This window comes from Propithecus coquereli, unplaced genomic scaffold (genome assembly GCF_000956105.1).
Source record: "Propithecus coquereli isolate 6110/MARCELLA unplaced genomic scaffold, Pcoq_1.0 Scaffold32, whole genome shotgun sequence".
In the NCBI taxonomy this organism is placed as follows: domain Eukaryota; kingdom Metazoa; phylum Chordata; class Mammalia; order Primates; family Indriidae; genus Propithecus; species Propithecus coquereli.
The window spans coordinates 3,793,913-3,812,538 of NW_012148841.1; the positions used below are offsets into that span (position 1 = coordinate 3,793,913).

Consider the following 18,626-nt stretch of genomic DNA (forward strand, 5'->3'; position numbering starts at 1 on the left):
AAAAAAAAAAAAAAATACATGACCAAATCGGATTCTTTCCAGGAAGGCTTAATATTAGGAAATATATTAACGTAATTAATCATATTACAAGGGCAAAGAAAAAAAGATAGTCTCTATAGGTGCTAAAAAATGGTAAAAGTCAAATTCCACTTTCAGAATATGCTAACTCAGTAAGACAAAGAATAGTCTAATACTAATAGTCAACATCCCTTCTAATGGAATGCTGGAGGCATTCCTGTCAAAATCAGAAGTTAAGGATCTTTGCTATTTTCACTATAATTTTTTGTTCTAAAAATTGTAGCCAATACAATAAGAAACCAAAGTTATAAAAAAAAAATGGTACTATGATTATCTAATACAACAAACAAAATAATCAACTGGGAAAATGGAAAATAATAAAGAGCAAGATAGTCAGCTAGTGATTTCCATACAAGTATTTTCTTTTTTTAATTAGGATTAACCAGTTAGAAAAGATAATGAAAAACAATATTCCATTTCCAATCCTTAGTGTCTAGGTTTAATAAAATTGCAACCAAAAAGCCAATGAAACTTCTCTCATAATTGACTAAGTAATTCACTTGACAAAGAGGAGTGGAACTGGTATCACCAGATATCTGCATGTGTTATTGATCTGCAAAAATAGAAGCAATCGATATGTACACAAAAATAGTTAATAGACTCTAGTTTAAATTAGAATCTTTAGTGTATAATAAATGAGGTATTTAAAATCAACATGGGAAGAAAGACTTTTTAAAATACATCTGTGAGTCAGTGGTTAACTATTTGGAAAAGAAAATTAAGTTAGATTCCTCCTACCCCAAATACCACCATTTATACCATAAACCAACAAAAATATCAGACAGATTAAGGAGTTTAATATAAAAATTAAACAATGTGATAGAGTTTAAGTGGTAGTTAAATAATATTGAAATAGAGAAAGACTTTAAAATATATTATTGAATATAGATAGAAAAAGATAGATTTGATGGAATGAAACTTAAAACAGAAACAGAAAAACAGGCAAACAATCTGGGAGAAAATTGCAAACATATGTGACAAATGATTAGCATTTAGTGTATAAATTTTATAAATCAATAAGAAAACAATACACTAGAAGGAAAATGGACAAAGGCTCTGACCAATCAATTTTCAAAAGTCAATGGTCAGAACCACCACAGCCAACGTTCAGCATTGCTGCGATCAAATGACAAATAGCACAAGTGGGTTTTTGGATTGTTTTTTTGCCTATCAAATTGGCAAAAATTTAAAAATCATACTAGCAAAGTTCAAGGTACAGAAAGTTGGAGTAACTTCATGAATTTTCAACTACTTGAAAATTAGCATAACCACAGTAGAAGGCATTTTGACAGTGTCTTGCCACATTAAATATGTGATCCAACAAATTCTATTTCTGGGAATTTAGTCTGACAAAATGAGGATATGGCAAATGACTTATATGAGGATTTTTTTTTTTTTTTGAGACAGAGTCTTGCTTTTGTTGCCCGGGCTAGAGTGAGTGCCGTGGCGTCAGCCTGGCTCACAGCAACCTCAAACTCCTGGGCTCAAGCAATCCTTCCGCCTCAGCCTCCCGAGTAGCTGGGACTACAGGCATGCGCCACCATGCCTGGCTAATTTTTTCTATATATTTTTAGTTGTCTGATTAATTTCTTTCTATTTTTAGTAGAGACGGGGTCTCGCTCTTGCTCAGGCTGGTTTTGAACTCCTGAGCTCAAACAATCCGCCCGCCTCAGCCTCCCAGAGAGCTAGGATTACAGGCGTGAGCCACCGCACCTGGCCTATGAGGATTTTTTTTTGTGGTATTAACAGTAGTAAAAGAAATATCTCATATGTATAAGAAGGGAATAAATAATTGTAGTACTTTCATAAGATTAAATACTGTGCAGCCATGAAAACTAGTATGGTAAAGAATTTTTGATGGCACAAGGAAAGTATTATATGAAAAAACAGATTACAAAACATTAGAATGGGTGCGCACACCAGAAAAAGGAAAAATAACCCCCAAAACGTTAATGTACATGGTAGGATTATGAGTGATTTTAATTTTCATTTTTTATGGTTATTGTAGAAAAAGAAGCACAAAAACTATGAAGTATTTGTTAAACAGAAGAAAAATTTAAATTTTTTAAAAGCCAAATTAATTAGCAAGTGCAGGAGACTGAACTGAAATAAGATACCACTGTGTCTTGGCCCTGAAGGCCATGGGCTAGGTTTTACTCAGGGTGTTATGTATGTGAATCTCCTAAATTATTAAATAGAAGATCTGTGCATGTATGATGTCTGTTATACAATTCCCAGGGGCTGTTATTAGTGCAGTGATCTCTCTGGCCAGGAGGGCCTCTTGCTGAGCAGAGCGTCTAGGCAAAAAGGAGAAGGAAGAAGGAGAGAGAAAAGCAAAGGGTGGGGCAGCCTGGGAATGCCAGCCACTGACTGGGGAGGCCCAAAGATGATCAGAACAGAGCCGGTATAGAAACGGAGTATTCGGAGGTGCCAGAATGTTTATTTCATTACCTTTCCATGTCAAGGGGCTGTGCTGAGTGTCTCTGGCCATTGTGCAGAGGAAGTTACCTGATGCATTTCCTCTTTACTCCTGCCCACGTTAGCACAGTTATTCCATGTGTGGAGTTGTTCCTGATAATTCCCCAGGGCTCCCTGGGGTGGTAGATTTCAATCCTTTGATAGATCCCAAAGTCTTTGACTTCTAAGTCGGTGACTTCCACTGGCTTCTTTGGAGGATTTTTATCAGGGCCTAGAGCCTGACTCTCAGTTGCTCACCAGGCTTTGGGTAAATCATAGGTAGTTCCCCTTGAGGAAAATGCTGGGGGCCCCTGAGTTATGCTCACCCAGAGAAATATTGAGAGTTATACGTTTCTGTTGGTGGGATCTTCAGATCTAATATTTTTCATATTGATAGTGAATGTTAATAAATGGATCTAATTCAAACCAGTTGCAGGTGTGAGTGGGTAGGTTGTGACTTATCTAGTGTATATCCTGTTTTCAGATGGTGTCTGAGCTACGAGACCATCTTTTGAGACACCTACAGGGTGTAGAAAAGAAGAAAATTGAACAGATGGTTCTGGACTACGTTTCAAAACTGGTTGGTTTTGCTTTTTGTTCTCTCTCTCTCTCTCTCTCTATATATATATATATATATAATTCTCAGAATGTGTTTCAGTGAACTCATTTGTGTGTTTTTCAAATTAGGTTTTTGGAGAGCTCCCGTTCTTAAACGAGTATATTTGGTGCTATTGATTGAGGAAAGAGAAATAGGAATCTCAAACAAAGAGAACTTGGTTTTGAAAGTGGCTTATTGCCCTCCTTTCAAATGATAATTATACATTAATGGAAGCATAGGACAATGAATTTAGTGCAATTGCCAAATGTTGATATCTCATTTTGGCAACTCTCAGATCCTTATTAAACAGTAAGTAATGATTTCTGTACATGGAGGTTTCTGCAGACATGAGAGAACTTGAACTTCAATTCTTAATTAGTTCCAATAGCCCAACTAGGCCAGAGTCGGGCTCAACTGTATAAATACAACCACATTAGAGTCTACTGATGAGACTGGCAGTTCATTACCTGGTACCCGATCATTCAAATTGTGTGATCCATATTAATAACACCATTCTGTAAGTAAGTAGAAGCTATGTGACTAGGTTGACTTTTAAGGCTGTCTTGAAAAGACATATGCATCAAAAAGCATATGCTTGGAATCTAGAAATAATATGTTTGACACACTTAAAAAAAACAATTGCACAAAGAACATTCCATTATTCCTCCAAGTTTGGGCAAGACCAGTGTGCAGATGAGCCAGTGGATGAACATATATTTTTGTATTAAATTCTGGATGATTACATTTGTTAGCTATAACCATGATTTAATCTCTTCATGTTTAACTTTAAAATTTTCTACCTTTATTGCAGTCATTAGTGTCTTTTTAAAATAATATATTTGAATTTCTATAGTAAGGGTTGAGTTTCATAGTTTTTAATATATTAGGAGAGACTGGTGTTTTCATATACAAACATTTATAGTCGGGGCATTGAATCTTTCTTAAATCTCCTTCTCAGTCGAACTGTGCCAAGGAGCTCAATTTGTGAATGTGTTACTGATCATCCCATGTTGATATTAACTTCTTTTCTTTGTGTGTGTGTTTTAACTCTTAACACATTATTTAACACATCCACCTATCACCTCTCTTTCTGTTGACTTTGAATATCACCTTCAAAGTGTTAAGGGTTTTCATTCAAGCATTGCTTTTCTTCATGATTTTAGTTAATCATGTAAAAGTTTTAACACTAGTTTGTGTTAATAGGCTTTAGAATCAGTAAGCCCAGAAATGATACATGTGTCTTGTCAGAAAACTCAATGTCCCTGACTTTCTGATTCTGGCCAAATCTCCCTGTCCATGCCCAGCAGCAACCATCCGTGCCACCTACTCCCATGGAAGAAGGGTGGCTGGGTAGCCTTTTTAAAACATATCCAAGGGAGTTGCTGCAGAATCTGATTATATTGACCGCATGGTTACTTACTTGATTTCAGCCAAAGAGAAACTGAGAATCTGTGTCATTGAGGATATACAGTGTTTGCCTCCAAGTCTATGGAGATCCTTTCTGCTTTCCCCCGTTCTTAGCCCATGTGTGCAATGCATGGATCCATGGCTGACAACAGTTTCCTGGAGACTGCCCTACTACCGCAAACTTGTTGCAGCGTGTAGAATGGGTTTATTGATAAAGTGCTAAGGCAAAGAAGGTGATCTACTCTGGTTTATTATGATCATGGCTTATTGATCACTTATGTTCCAGTCAGTGTGCCAACGAAATCTTACAACAAACCTATTAAGTACTTCCCCTTCATTTTACAGATTAGGGCACTGAGATTTGGAGAGAATTAGGTAACTTGCGTAGGGTTACACAAATAATAAAATAATAGACTGTGGATTTGATTCCAGTCTTACTCTACGGCTCCTGCTCGTGACCTCCATTCTGTTCTGTCTTCTTTCTTCTGACCATCAGCTCTTGGCCCTTGCAATGTAATGGGCCTAGAGCTAGCCCGGTGGCACTTGACCTTCACTGATGGATGAGGGCTGTGAGAGTGAATGGTGGGGCCAGGGCAGCTCAGCGGGGGCACTGCAGCACAGACAGAGGGTGCTCTGTTAGACTCTGGTGTATTCAGTCTTTCCATTTTGGATTCCAGTGCCTCAGAATTGACCTTAGGAGGGCTGGTTGTGTGTCTGGGCACAGCCTGAATGCCAGCTGCCCTGAACGCGCTTGTCAGAGCTGTGGAGGGATAGCTGCAGGGACCTTGAGGGGAAGGATAGGAGCAGTGGTTAACGCACTATCTTTATCCTCTAGCTGGATCTCATTTGCCGCATACTCGAAACCATTTGGAGGAAACATAATCTTCATTCCTCGATTCTCCACTTGTACGCAAGTATTTCTCACTCTCTTTTATCGTGGTGCACACAGCCAAAAAACGGATTGTTGCCTGTTTTAGCAAAGCTCTTTTGAAACTTCCTAGTTCAAAGCAATTCTCACCAGCCCCAGCACCATCTATCTTAGTTGTATATTCAACATCTAAAGTTATGCTCCGTTATTCTCCCATCCTCTTCTGTTATTCTCCCATCCTCTTTCCCTGGCAGGAGGGAGGGACACATGAGCAGTCTTGCCAAGAAGGGGAATTTAAGTTAATACAATTTGTAATCTGTGTGCCTGCTGTTTGGGTAGATTCTAGGCATTAGGCTGATGGTCACTGTTGTTTTTATGAGGCTTTCTGTAGAGCATACATTTCACAATTAGCATGAACCTCCCCCCCCATATGTGATACTCAGAGCCACTGCTTAGAACAAACGGGGTGTTGGAGGTGGGCTTCGTGGTTGACGTGCTGCTTTGTCATTTTTACCCAGCAAGGGGCATGGCGGTGCTGCTGAATTTGCGGTCTTTCACGTCATGACCAGGATTCTGGAAGCTGCTGACAGTTTGTTTTTACCTCTTCCTCCTGGTAAGTCTTGGCTCTTTTATCCTTTGGTATAATACATTTGTTCTTTCTTCTTCACATGGGCTCCAGACTTTGGCATATTGAGTTTAATGATGAGACCTGTGCGTGAGAAAATGTGTGTCTGGTGTCGCTGTGAGAGATGAACCCTGAAGTTGGTCTCTGCTGCCCAGAACTCCCCTGACAACTGAACTGTGCTGTGGCTTGGGACTGACTTTAGACAGCCCAGGCCGGGCCCCATACAACCTTCTAGGATAATTTGAACCAGTAGAGCTGTTGCAGGGAGCTCTTTCTCTGATGTCTCCAGGCCTAATTTATCTGACTGAGATGTCTGACAGTTAACACTTAGAAGGAAGTAGGTTTGGCTTGGTGCCAAGGATTGAAATGATTCTTATGTGCTTGGAAACTAAAAATTTCCCTTAGGATTTTGAAACAGGACCATGTCAGGCCTCAAAACACCCTTGGGACATGTATGTGCAGTCATTCATTTAATTGGTCATGTGTTCATTCAGTCAACAAATATTTGTTTAGCAACTATTACATGCCAAGTAATGTGCTAGAAATTCGAGCAGTTACAAAGATTAATAAGACTCTAATTGGGAAGATACGTGTATTAAGTCAGTATCCATTATAGGAAATGAGATCCTGTTTGTTATAAACTTCCTGCCTTGTGTTCATTATACATAAGGGCTTTTTTTATTGTGTAATTATTGTGTAAGAACACTTAACATGAGATCTACCCTCCTGACAAATTATTCAATGCACAATACAGTATTGTTAACCATAGGCACAGTGTCGAATAGCAGATCTCTAGAACTTACTCATTTTACGTAACTGAAACTTTATACCCATTGAACAGCAATTCCCCTTTCCCCCTCTTCCCAGCCCCTGCAACCACCATTATGCTGTTTCTGTCAGTTTGACTATTTTAGATACTTCATGTAAGTGGAATTGTGGGCTATTTGTCCTTCTGTGACTGGTTTATTTCACCTAGCATAATGTCTTCCAGGTTCATCCATGTTGTCATGTATGGCAGGATTTCATTTTTTAAGGTTAAATAATATTCCATTGTATGTATATTCTTTTTGTGCGGGGGAGTGAAAAGGGGGATTCAATTTCTTTCTTTTGTTTTGAGACAGAGTCTCACTCAGTTGCCCTGGGTGGAGTGCAGTGGTGTCATCGCAGCTCACTGCAGCCTCCAATTCTTGGGTTCAGATGATCCTCCTGCCTCATCCTCCTAAGTAGCTGGGACTACAGGCACATGCTATGACACCCAGCTAATTTTTCCATTTTTAGTAGAGATAGAGTCTCACTCTTGCTCAGGCTGATCTCAAACTCCTGAGCTCAAGTGGTCCTCCCACCTCTGCCTCCCAGAGTGCTAGGATTACAGGCGTGAGCTGCTGTGCCCGGCCCCATTGTATGTATAGTCTAAATTTTTATCCATTTGTCTGTCAATGCACATTTAGGTGGTTTCTATATCTTGGCTATTGTGAATAATGCTGTAATGAACCATGGGGAGTGTATGGATCTCTGCAAGCTCCTAATTTAAATTCTTATGGATATATACTCAGAAATGGGATTACTGGAGCATATGTTAAATTCTGTTTTTAAATTTTTGAGGAACTTCCATACTATTTTCCAGAGTGGCTGTACCACTTTACATTCCCACCAGTAGTCTATAAGGGTTCTAATTTTTCCACATTCTTGCCAACACTTATATTTTGTGTTTTTGATAATAGCTACCCTGAGAGGTGTGAGGTGATATCTCTTTGTGGTTTTGATTTGCATTGCCCTGATGATGTTGAGCTTCTTTTCATATAATTTTTGACCATTTGTATGTTATCTTTTGAGAAATGTCCATTCAAGTCTTTTTTTTTTTTTTTTTTTTTTTTTTTTAGAGACAGGAGTCTTGCCTCAAGTGACCCTCCCACTTCATCCTCCCGAGTTGGGTTTATAGGCATGAACCACTGTGCCTAGCACTTGGCCCATTTTTTAATGTGGTTATTTGTTTTCTTGCTATTGTTTGAGTTTCTTACGTGTTTTGGAATATTTACTCCTCATTAGATACATTCTTTGCAAATAGTTTCTCCTGTCCCATAAGTTGTGCCTTCACTCTGTTGTTTCTTTTTCTGTGCAGAGCTTTTTAGTTTGGTGTAGTCCCACTTACATATTTTTACTTTTGTTTTTTGTGCTTTTGATGTCATATCCAAGAAATCATTGCCAAGGCCAATGCCATAGAGCTTTCCTGCTATGTTTTCATCTAGGGGTTTTTACAGTTTCAGGTCTTACATTTAATTTTTTAATCCATTTTGAGTTGATTTTTGTGTTTGACAAAGATAAGGGTCCCATTTCATTCTTTTGCATGTGGATAGTCAGTCCTCCCAACATCATTTATCAAAGAGATTATCCTTTCCCTATTGTGTGTTTTTGGTGACTTTGTTGAAGATTGGTTGCCTATAAGTGCACAGGGTTTATTATTGTATGTAAGTTCTAATGAGTGTTAAGCTTTATGATAGCTGTAACTACATAATATGTATCAGCTGGTTTTATTTAATTAATTCATATATATCTATCCATCCATATATCATTAATTCATTTCTTTGTTTTAATTAAGCCAATACCTATACGGTGCCCATTTTTGTGACAGGTACTGTTCTAAGTACTTCACATAAAAATTAGCACATTTAATTTTCGTAACAATCCAAGTGGTGGAAACTTAAATGGAACCACATTAAATTGTCAGTATCCAATCAGTTTTTGACCAAGAAAAATGGCACTTTCATATAATCTCACCTAATATTGCTCCCAGTTTATAGATGGAAAACTAAGGCCAGAAAGGCTAAATACTTTGCCTACAGTCACATGGCTGTTAAGTGGCAGAGCTAATATTCAAATTCAGGTAGTCTAGCTCCAAAATCTATGCTTTCAACTACTGTTCTGTGTCTTGAATTTTATGTTCCAGTTGAATTAGTCAATGTTGAAACATTGGCTACTTATGGGCCCAAATAATCCCACAGCATATCTCAGCTTCTCTGCATTTATGATGTGTCTCATACAGTTTGGAATCCTTCATGCTTCCTCCATCTATGCATCTTATTTTAGAAGGTCTCCTTGTAATGCAGGTACAAAAGGAGTTTCTTTTGACTTTAAAGGGATTCAAAAGTGACCATTCATGAGGTGAATGGATGGTTTAAAATTATCCCAATGGAATGTGAATTATGAGGGGGATTTCGTGGCTTTCTGGCTTAAATTCTTTCTTTTTTTGGGGGGGCAGAATTTTGCCATGTTGCCTAGGATGGTCTCAAACTCCCAGCTTCAAGTGATCATCCCACCTCAGCCCCCTGAGTGGTCTGGATTAAATTCTCAATTGTTAACACAAAAAACTTGATAGGGGAATAGATTGAAAATTTCAAATGTGTTCACCACAGATGTTCAACTCCTTTTAAAATAAAGGAAACTGACTTACTGAGGACATTATTATGCCTGACCAAGCATAAAAATCCATTTTCTACAGAACTCACATTCCTTCATGGGGATAAGGAGGGAAAACATAGAAAAATGTTCTCCATAGCGATTGAGCATTATTATGAGTAGACTTAATGGCTTGTGTCCACGGGTCAGGTAAGGAAGAACAGTTTCTCTCTCCTTTTCCCTTAAATGTTTATTTCCCTCCAGTGACATGAAAATAGAGGGGTGAAGTGACAGTGGGACATTTGTGTGTGCACGCACCTGCGTGTGTGTATAAATTCAAGGTGCTTGCATGTGTACATGTGTAAGCGTGCTCACTTCCCAGGCCTACTGCACTAGCGAGGACTGTTTGAGTTCCAAGTGTCAGAGACTTATGACTTGAATTGGTGAAAGAAAAGAAGGGAATGAAGACCACAAAAAGGAAGTCATGGTTTAGAGTGAGGGTATTTGCTGTTTAAAAAGGACTTGTGTTCTCGCTGGCTAGAGGAGGTCAGGAGCCCTGGAGGATGAGGACTAAAGTTGGAAGGAACAGATGTGTAGGTATAGCCAATTCGCTCTGATGATCAGAGCTGACATAGGGAAAGGAAGCCAGGAACGCACTGAACTTGGGACTGCGCCCTAGAGATAGAGGGTATAGGGTCACCAGGAATCTTTAAAACATGGTCACAGGGCTGGAGGAGAAATTTTGAATCCAGGAAATCAGTAAGATCAGTAATCTAGTATAAAGTTTTCTTCAGAAATAATTTGTAACTTTTTTGGTTTTGGGAAGAATTTCCAAATGCATTTGAAAAATCCCATGTTGATTAGCTAGTAAAAATCGTGATTTTTTTGGATTCGAAGAAGCTAGTGGACTCATCCCGTTGTCAGCCCATTAACATCTGCTTGTGGGCAGAGTCTGTACTTCACTTGACCCTCGATATTACCAGGACTTAGGACTGTCCCACTGCATGTGATTTAAGTGCTCAGAGAGAGAAAATTCCGTGATTTCTCTGAATCCATGCCCTGCTCCCTGGGCATCGTTCCTTTGCGTGATTCTTCTCCATCATTCCCACATGCAGTCGGTCTCCAAGCCTGTACGTGTTGTCCTGCCTCTCTGACGCCTTCCCTCTTCGTCCGTTGTCGATGCCTTCGTTACCTCGTGTACGTGTTCAGGCAACAGCCTCCCTGCAGGTCTTCGTGCCTCTTGTGGCAAACTGTTACTCCAGCCCATTCTTTGCCTGTTGCCACGTTAATATTTCGAAAGTAAAACTCAAATCCTCTTTCTGCCCTGCTCAAAAACTTTCAGTGCCTCCCCAAAGTCTCCTAAATTAATAAATTCCCTGCTGTCATCCAGCATTCAGCCTCTGTCACATGCACTCCAAGCACAGAACTGGTCACATTTAAAAAAATGTGATTATTTGATTGTCTGCCTCCCCCATGAGACTGCAAGGTGGATGGGAGCAGCATTTGTGCCTGTTTCGCTCACTGTTGTACTCCTGGCCCCTGGCCCGGTGTATGGAAGGGATTTGCTGAATGAATGAACCTCTCCAAGCTTACCTCTTAATCATCCCTCTCTTATACAAGATTCCAACTCAACTGGGTCATTTAATGTGTTCTGAATTTGCCCCACACTCTCTCACCTTTGGGCCTCTGTTCATGTTGTTCCATTAACACAGCTACCAGTTACTGATGATGTTATGGTGAAAAGCCCAGGCTAGAATCCCACAGCCTGCATTCAAATTTCAATTTGCTACTTACCATTTATATAACCCTGGGCAAGTTTCTTAGCTCCTGTGAATCTCAGTTTCCTCATCTATGAAATGGGAATCTAGTCATTCCCACCCCATGGTGATGTGAGGATCTAATGAGCCAGTGCACAGATCGAAGGTCTCAGTACGTGTCCAGTATCGGCCACTGTTGTTATGCCACGTGCTAGGCTCTTTATAGACCTGGCTCTAGTTCTCAAAGCACCCCTGTGGGGAGAGGTACTAGTGGTTCCATTTTAGGGATGGAGAAATAGAGGTTCAGAAAGTCTTAGTTACCTACAGCTGGAAAGGAATGCAGCAGGATTCTCGCCTAGATCTGCTCAGGCTGAACCTGGCTTTTTCTACTGTCTCCATTCAGTGTATTCTCTTGTCTCATTTCTACTCCTAGAAATTGCATTTATCCTTCAAAGCTCCCCTCAACTGCCATCATTTCCAAGAAGGCTTTTTCTGATTCTCCTGGTCTGATGTCTTCCCCCATGCATGTTGCTTTTATCTTTTGTCATTAATGGTATAGGTAGCGTTCTGGTTCTGTGTGGTTAGCACTCCCCATGAGACCTAGGCTTGACAAAGTGCCCACCTCTCTGCCGAATTCCTACAGATCAGGCATAAAAGTTGTTCTGGTCCAAATGTTTTTCCCTTTAGCAAAATTGTCCCTATCCCAATACTTAGTCTGGGTGTATGGAATTTGAAGTTCTTCTCTTTTGCTATCTGACTATAGAACTACAAACATCATAAACTGAGAAACGACTTTTGATTGAGCAGAACTTGCCTCTTTTTGCCCAGGAAAGGACCCCAGGAGAAGGGAGTATATACTTGGAACTTACTATATACCCAGCACAATATTTAGTTGTAATAATACAAAGAAGGAAACTTAGACTTTGTCTTCAAGGAATTTAGTTGACTGCAGGTGCCGAGCACTGAGCTAAGTGCTCTGTTGACATGATCTGTTCATCCCCTCTGGGGTGCCTGAGACCTAGCTGACTGTTGCCCTCCCGGATCTCTCGTCCCAGGTTTTCACACCCTGCACACCATCCTTGGGGTTCACTGCCTCCCTTTGCACAACCTGCTGCATTACATCGATAGTGGATTGTTGCTTCTCACTGAAACAGCTGTCATAAGGCTCATGAAAGGTAAGAGACCCCGAGTTTGCCGGAGTGCTAGTCCCACCTGAGCACTACCAGGGCTGGCTTTCTGGTTGTGTGACCTGTGTAGTCATATGGGGCCAGCTGCACTCAGAAAGCTCTTATGCTCAGTTTAATGCTCTGCATTAAATCTTGAAATTCTTAGCATTTGAACAAGAGCCTCCTCATTTTCACATTGCACTGGGCCCCACAAATTATGTAGCTGGTTCTTTGAGCATAGTCCATTTCCTGTAACCAACCTATGGGCCAATTTAAAGTGTCTCAGCCCTCAAGAGGCCCCAAATGACTTCTCAGTGTACACACAGGTATTGGATTTCTTTTCTGTACACGAGGGCTAGGAGACTCCATAGGACTTTTCTCAAGAAAGTGCCATGAAATGGCTTACTTTTTGCTGATTAGCTTTGTCATCTCACACATTTGAAATGCAAGAAAAATTAATGAGAGATATAGTGCTTATGTGAATTTGAACTTTAAATAAGGTCTGTAGTATAATCACTCAAATTACTCAATCATGATATTTTAATACATGAGTTTTGTTAATATAGATTTTAAAGCAGTTGCCATTCCTCAAGGGTACCTTCTGTTTTACGTTAGGCAATAAAATTGCTTTGTGCCTGGCAGCCTGTTACAGAAAAAAAATCCCTATTTATTTGGAGAGTCACAAACTGAAGTTTTCAAAGTGTTGTTAGATTAGGTTGGGATATGTATTATCAGGATGAACCACTCAAATATTAATACCTTGCTGTGATATTAAAATGGATATGCCAGTTTTGTTTGCCAATATCTAACTTTCTTGTAGATCTGGACAATACAGAGAAAAATGAAAAACTAAAATTCAGCATCATTGGACGCCTTCCTCCGGTAATCCTGAATTATATTTTATTCTCTCCCTAAGCCTTGGCATGACCCTCCTTCAATTTCTTCTTGCAAGAAGAATGTTTTACTTGCTTTGGGTTAAAGTCAATTAAACTGTTTCACTTTTTTAGCCCTTTCCAAGAAATCCCATCCATCTCCACCCCTGTCAGCTGTTTCCCACTGGGCCTACAAACTGCTAGCTCTTCTGGCTTTGCACTCGCCTTGGCACAGCCCAGGAAGAACATTTAGCCATTTTCTCCTCTTAGGAAACCACACTAATATTTATATCTGAGTCCGAGAAGGAGGGACAGGGGAAACATGTGCTTTTGGCATTTAAACTTATAAATTTAAATATAGGTGAGGTCAGAAGGTTCCGAAATTGTATTTCTTCCTACTGCATTTCTACTGTGGCAGGAAAACATTCCCAGGTCAAAGGAAAAATGAGAAACATGAGAGGAGGAGTTATAAAGGCACTCCTTTTTGTGTGTGTGTGGGGGATATTAGCTTACTGAGTCAGAAATACTATGAAAATATGAAATTCCAGTGTAAGGTTGTTCGAGCCTCTGATTCGACAAACTTGCTGACCCTGAGAGCCCCAGCCAGCTCTGTCCGATGTTTACATACCTTGAGCACTTGTTACCCTGGCACTGTCCTCCCAGGAAGGGCTGTCCTTGCCTTCTGGACCTAATGTCTTGCTCGTTAGCAGCCCCTCCCCCTCAGGCTTACTGGAGCAAAGGCAAGAATAGAAAACAAAGAATATTTTCCATAGCTAGATCTCTCTGGGGGAACATTGCTGAACATTTAGTTGGATTTTTTTTTTCCCAGCCAGTACTCTTAGGGAATTAAAATCTGCTAAGTAAGACAATGGCGGAGAAGTTGATGTAAACATGCCTACACCCTTTAGTTTCCTGTCAAAACATCCCTTAGGGTTGGCATGCACATCTCCAGGTTTGAAGAGTAGCAGATAAACTCCATTTCAGATAAAGAATTTGGCAACATCAATGTATAAACTGCTTTTCTTGAGGTAGCATTTAAAGGAGTATTGATTCAAAATTCAGGAGTATATCTCATAGGAACATGGCCTTTCTTCAAGGGTACTTAATCATAAAGGGCCTTTTAGACTAACTACTTTAGAATAATATTTTTAAACTTATGAATAGATATAAGGTATGTTAATTTAATGCAGTGTGAGATATATTTTACACATATTTTCCAATTTGTATAATAGCTTATTGGTCAGAAGATCTGTAGACTTTGGGACCATCCCGTGAGTTCTAACATCATTTCGCGCAACCATGTGACACGGCTGCTACAGAACTATAAGAAACAGGTGAGTCTATGAGACATGACCAGCTAAATGTTTTTTGGATCCTATGTGCCCATTTTGGCATATCCATATGGGCAGCAATTGTAGCTCTACTTTATTTAAATTTGTGCTTGTTTTGGAGAATCAGCTTATACCAGAAGTGGTTTCCCTTTTAGCCTTGGAATTCTATGATTGACAAGTCATCATTCAGAGTAGAATTTCTACCTCTGAACTACTTCATTGAAATTCTGACAGACATAGAATCCTCTGATCAAGGTAATTCACTCCTCTGTTCTCGGGCTTTCCCCACTTTTCTGTTGACACATCACTTTGTCCCTACTCACTTGTGTAAACTGTTTTCTTCTCAAGATACTTTTTACTTACAAGTAGGTCCTTCTTGCAATTGGTTTTCATTAGGAATTTATATAATTTACTACCTAGAGTAAATTGCCAAAGGCATAATCACCTTTGAAGTTTTAAAAGGGTTTAAAGCCTGTTTTGTTGATAGAAATGTTCTTTCTTGGTGTTAAAGTTTAATAAAATAACATGTTCTCAGAATAATATAAAATATAAAACAATTATGATTTCAGTGAGCCATGGGGCACAAAGTTATAAATGTTCCATGGCTCCACAGTAACTCCTTCTCCCCCACCCCCACTGTTTTCCTTTTCCCCAGCTCTGTATGCTGTTCAAGGGCGTGACAACGTGGATGCGGAATTTGTAGAGGAAGCAGCTCTGAAACACACCACAATGCTTCTAGGCTTATAGAAGAGAAAATGTAATTGGATCTGCTTCTAATATTTTAATCTTGCTTGTTAACTTTACTCTTTTTGAGACTTCTTTAGCAATATTTAAAATTGGTAACAAAAATCTGAATATATTGTTGAGCCATCTGAATTTCAGTTTGGTATTTGTTCAGACAGAACTAAACTGCTGTACCTCATTCCAATTTTGAATCACCATTGAGCAGTCGAGTGTAGAGAAATGAATAGCCCAAGGAGGCAGACAATGGCATAAATGATGCTCCTCCTAGTGACTTGTCTTCCTACCTCTGGCTTAATATGCCAAGAGCTAGTTTCTGTTGCACTCTGACATAAGCTTTAAAAATGTAGGGAACAGTGGTTGGAAAGCAAAAATTAGGTATGTCATTGAAATAACATATAACAAGCAGAAAAATGTTGCATAAGAACACTACTTAGAAAGAGGCTAATTTAAAAAAACTGAATTTGGACTAAATCAAATCTGCCATCTCCAGTACAGAATAATTTGTAATATACAGTAATTTGTGCTTAGTATTTAGAGTGGGTTTTGTGTTTTGATAGTTCAGATTAATCTGTATTTAATTTTTTCTTTCTATTTATGAAAGTTTGATTTAATAATATCTTGTCATTAAAAAGAACTCTGAAAGTTTTAGCCTGACTCTTCCTATTTTTTTGAACATAGCCTTTTTATTTGAGCCAGGAATCATAAGTCCATGAACATGTTCCTCCAGAGGCCCCACGACACCTAACTGGTTCTACCATTTTCCTTTTCTTCTTTTCTGAGGTGACTTCATTCTGACCCAGGGTCAGCCCATAATCCTTTGCTTTTCTCTCCACACTGAACTTGTGAAATTCTAATGATTATAAATATCACTAGCTGGTATGATCAATTTATTTTCTAAAGTCATTGTGTTGTAAAAGTTGTCCTTTCCTATAGAATTTCCCTTTTTGGTCAAATACTTCACGGACACCAAGACTCAAAATCTTGGTGCTAAATCAGCAATGCAATGCTGATTCTTTCTCTTGATGAGGTCATTATCTTTCAATCCCTGCTTTCATTCATTTCTTTTCATACCTTCATTGTTTCAGCTGCTTCCTAAGGTCTAATTTATCCAGCACATATTTGAGATAAACATTAGTTTGATTCTGTTACTCCGCTCATAATCCTTCAATAACTTGTCATTCATTACAGATAAAGTTCAAACTCCTTGACATACAAGGTCTCCCAAATTCCAGCCTTATACAATATGAACACTCTAGTCTAGCCAGGGCCACTTCACTGGGCCTTGAACTTTTCTCTTATTTCCAAGTCTTGCTCAGGCTATTTTCCTCACTTGGAATCCCTCTCACCTTTTAAAATCTTATTGATGTTCAAGGGCCAGATAAAAGTTCCCATTTGACTGTGATCCAGGCCATTCCAGCGCATGGTGGCACCTTCTCTGAACCAGTAAGCACACGTTGTAATATTGTAATATGTAAGCATAAATCCCTCTGTGATTTCTAAAAATTATTTTTCTATTCTTAAGTTGTTCACACTTCCTATGTGTGTATTTTTGAATCCTCAATGAGGTTACTGATTCCTAAACACAGGAATGACGTTTAAGTATGCAGTATTTCTTTGTGTTAACTGCATGGCTTATACAGTGTTACTTATCAAAGGCACTCCCAAGTGGTTGCTTTATGATGACTTCACAAAGCAATCAGGTTAGATTTAGGACTCGTAGACTGAGAATGAGATTAAATTTCTCTCTAGTCTGGCAGGATGGGGGCTTGGAACAGATTATGTCTGACTTAGCAAAATGAAGGGATGTTGATATTTCTTACTCCAATTTTGTGACAAAATTCATAACTACTACCACTATTAAAGATTGTTTCAGCATATTAATGAATGTAAAATCAGAGCTTTGAAACCTATATGAGAACCTTGTACATGAGAAAATATGTCAGAATTAGGAAAATACACTTGGGCGAAATGCAATAAAATTAGAGTAATGAAGAAAAGTGGAACTGGCCTCATTTTCACTTCTTTCCACTCACATACAAAGTTATAAATATTTTCATTGAGATTTTGAAAAATCTGGTATCAGAATTTTATTTACAATAATGTGAAAAATCTGGATTTATAAGAAAGATAAATTTAGGCCATAATTATTTTTGCAGCAAAGGGATTCTTGTAAAAAGAATCTCCATGACATTAGAAATGACAAGCCTCACTACTGCTTTTCACATGACTTAGATTTACCAACATTAACTTCAAGTGCCACTTCTCACTCAAAGTGAGTTACACCTTTGTGATACTTGGGATATTTTCCTTTTCAAATATTCTATATCTTTAAAGTACATATATTGAACAGTATTTTTTTCTTTAATGAGCAAAGACCACTCTGCCAGTTTCTATACTTCATTGAAAATTATTTTTAGTGCATTTTTACAGCATCTTGCCAACTACGTATTTCTGAAATATCAATATAAAGAGTAAAAAAGAAATGAGCAATTCAAATATATTGTTTGACTTAATTGTAAGACAATTTTACGTCTTCAACATTATGTAAAATTTAGTTGGTGTAAATGGAAGCCATGTTCTACTCTGCTGTTAATTGTGGTTACCTTCTTTATCTGTAATTTTACAACTGTTCTTACATTTTCCAGGTGTGGGTACAAGGAAGCCTGTTTGAAGTCCTCTACTTGAGAGGCCTGGACTGGTTCACATACTCAGATTTCAATTGGCTTTATAACAGGTTTCCTTATGTGCCTCATATTGGCTCCAGGTTCGCTGGGCTTAAAAGGAGCCAAAGCGCCATATGGTTTTGGCAGAGGAAGAGTGGCGTCTGCATCTGGGATGTAGGCATTTGGACGCTGTTCTGCAGTCGTGTAAACTCCATTGGGCAGCTGGTGACTGTCTGCTTCCAGGAACTCCTGCAAAGAATGATTTTTCCTTTTCAGTTTTCTGCAAACTCTGGTGAAATCACTTCATCCTTGGGTCCCAAAATACACAGCTGGGTCTGAGCAGTCTTCGGGGAGTATCAGCCAGCACAGCCAAAGGACAAAAGGGTAGGAGGGTGGCGTCACCAAACACAGGCACCCATGAACACATTCCATCTCACCGGAATGGACAGGACTGCTCTAGTATCACACTGTTCCAGGGGGTTTAGGGGTTCTATGAATAAAAAACGGTGGGTCCCAAACATATTATGTTCTGACTTCAATTATCTGTTATCAAGCACTAATTATTTCCCTATTTTATATAATTTACTACCTAGAGTAAATTGCCAAAGGCATAATCACCTTTGAAGTTTTAAAAGGGTTTAAAGCCTGTTTTGTTGATAGAAATGTT

At 39.0% G+C, this 18,626-nt stretch overlaps 2 protein-coding genes across 2 annotated transcripts in view; one reads left to right on the forward strand and one right to left on the reverse strand.

Moving 5' to 3' along the window:
* GSAP (gamma-secretase activating protein) overlaps positions 1 to 15,803 on the forward strand; it is an 82,677-nt gene extending 66,874 nt beyond the window's left edge. Inside the window, exons 24-31 of the mRNA XM_012650292.1 lie at positions 3,020 to 3,115; positions 5,376 to 5,446; positions 5,927 to 6,021; positions 12,239 to 12,358; positions 13,170 to 13,231; positions 14,454 to 14,555; positions 14,708 to 14,807; positions 15,208 to 15,803. Of these exons, the coding sequence (XP_012505746.1) occupies positions 3,020 to 3,115; positions 5,376 to 5,446; positions 5,927 to 6,021; positions 12,239 to 12,358; positions 13,170 to 13,231; positions 14,454 to 14,555; positions 14,708 to 14,807; positions 15,208 to 15,299 (738 nt within the window). The 3' untranslated portion in view covers positions 15,300 to 15,803. The remainder of the gene's footprint in view (positions 1 to 3,019; positions 3,116 to 5,375; positions 5,447 to 5,926; positions 6,022 to 12,238; positions 12,359 to 13,169; positions 13,232 to 14,453; positions 14,556 to 14,707; positions 14,808 to 15,207) is intronic.
* Positions 15,804 to 17,692: 1,889 nt separating this feature from the next.
* Positions 17,693 to 18,626, reverse strand: part of CCDC146 (coiled-coil domain containing 146) — a 165,436-nt gene continuing 164,502 nt past the window's right edge. The window contains exon 19 of the mRNA XM_012650344.1: positions 17,693 to 18,208. Coding sequence (XP_012505798.1) covers positions 18,005 to 18,208 — 204 coding nt within the window. The 3' untranslated portion in view covers positions 17,693 to 18,004. The remainder of the gene's footprint in view (positions 18,209 to 18,626) is intronic.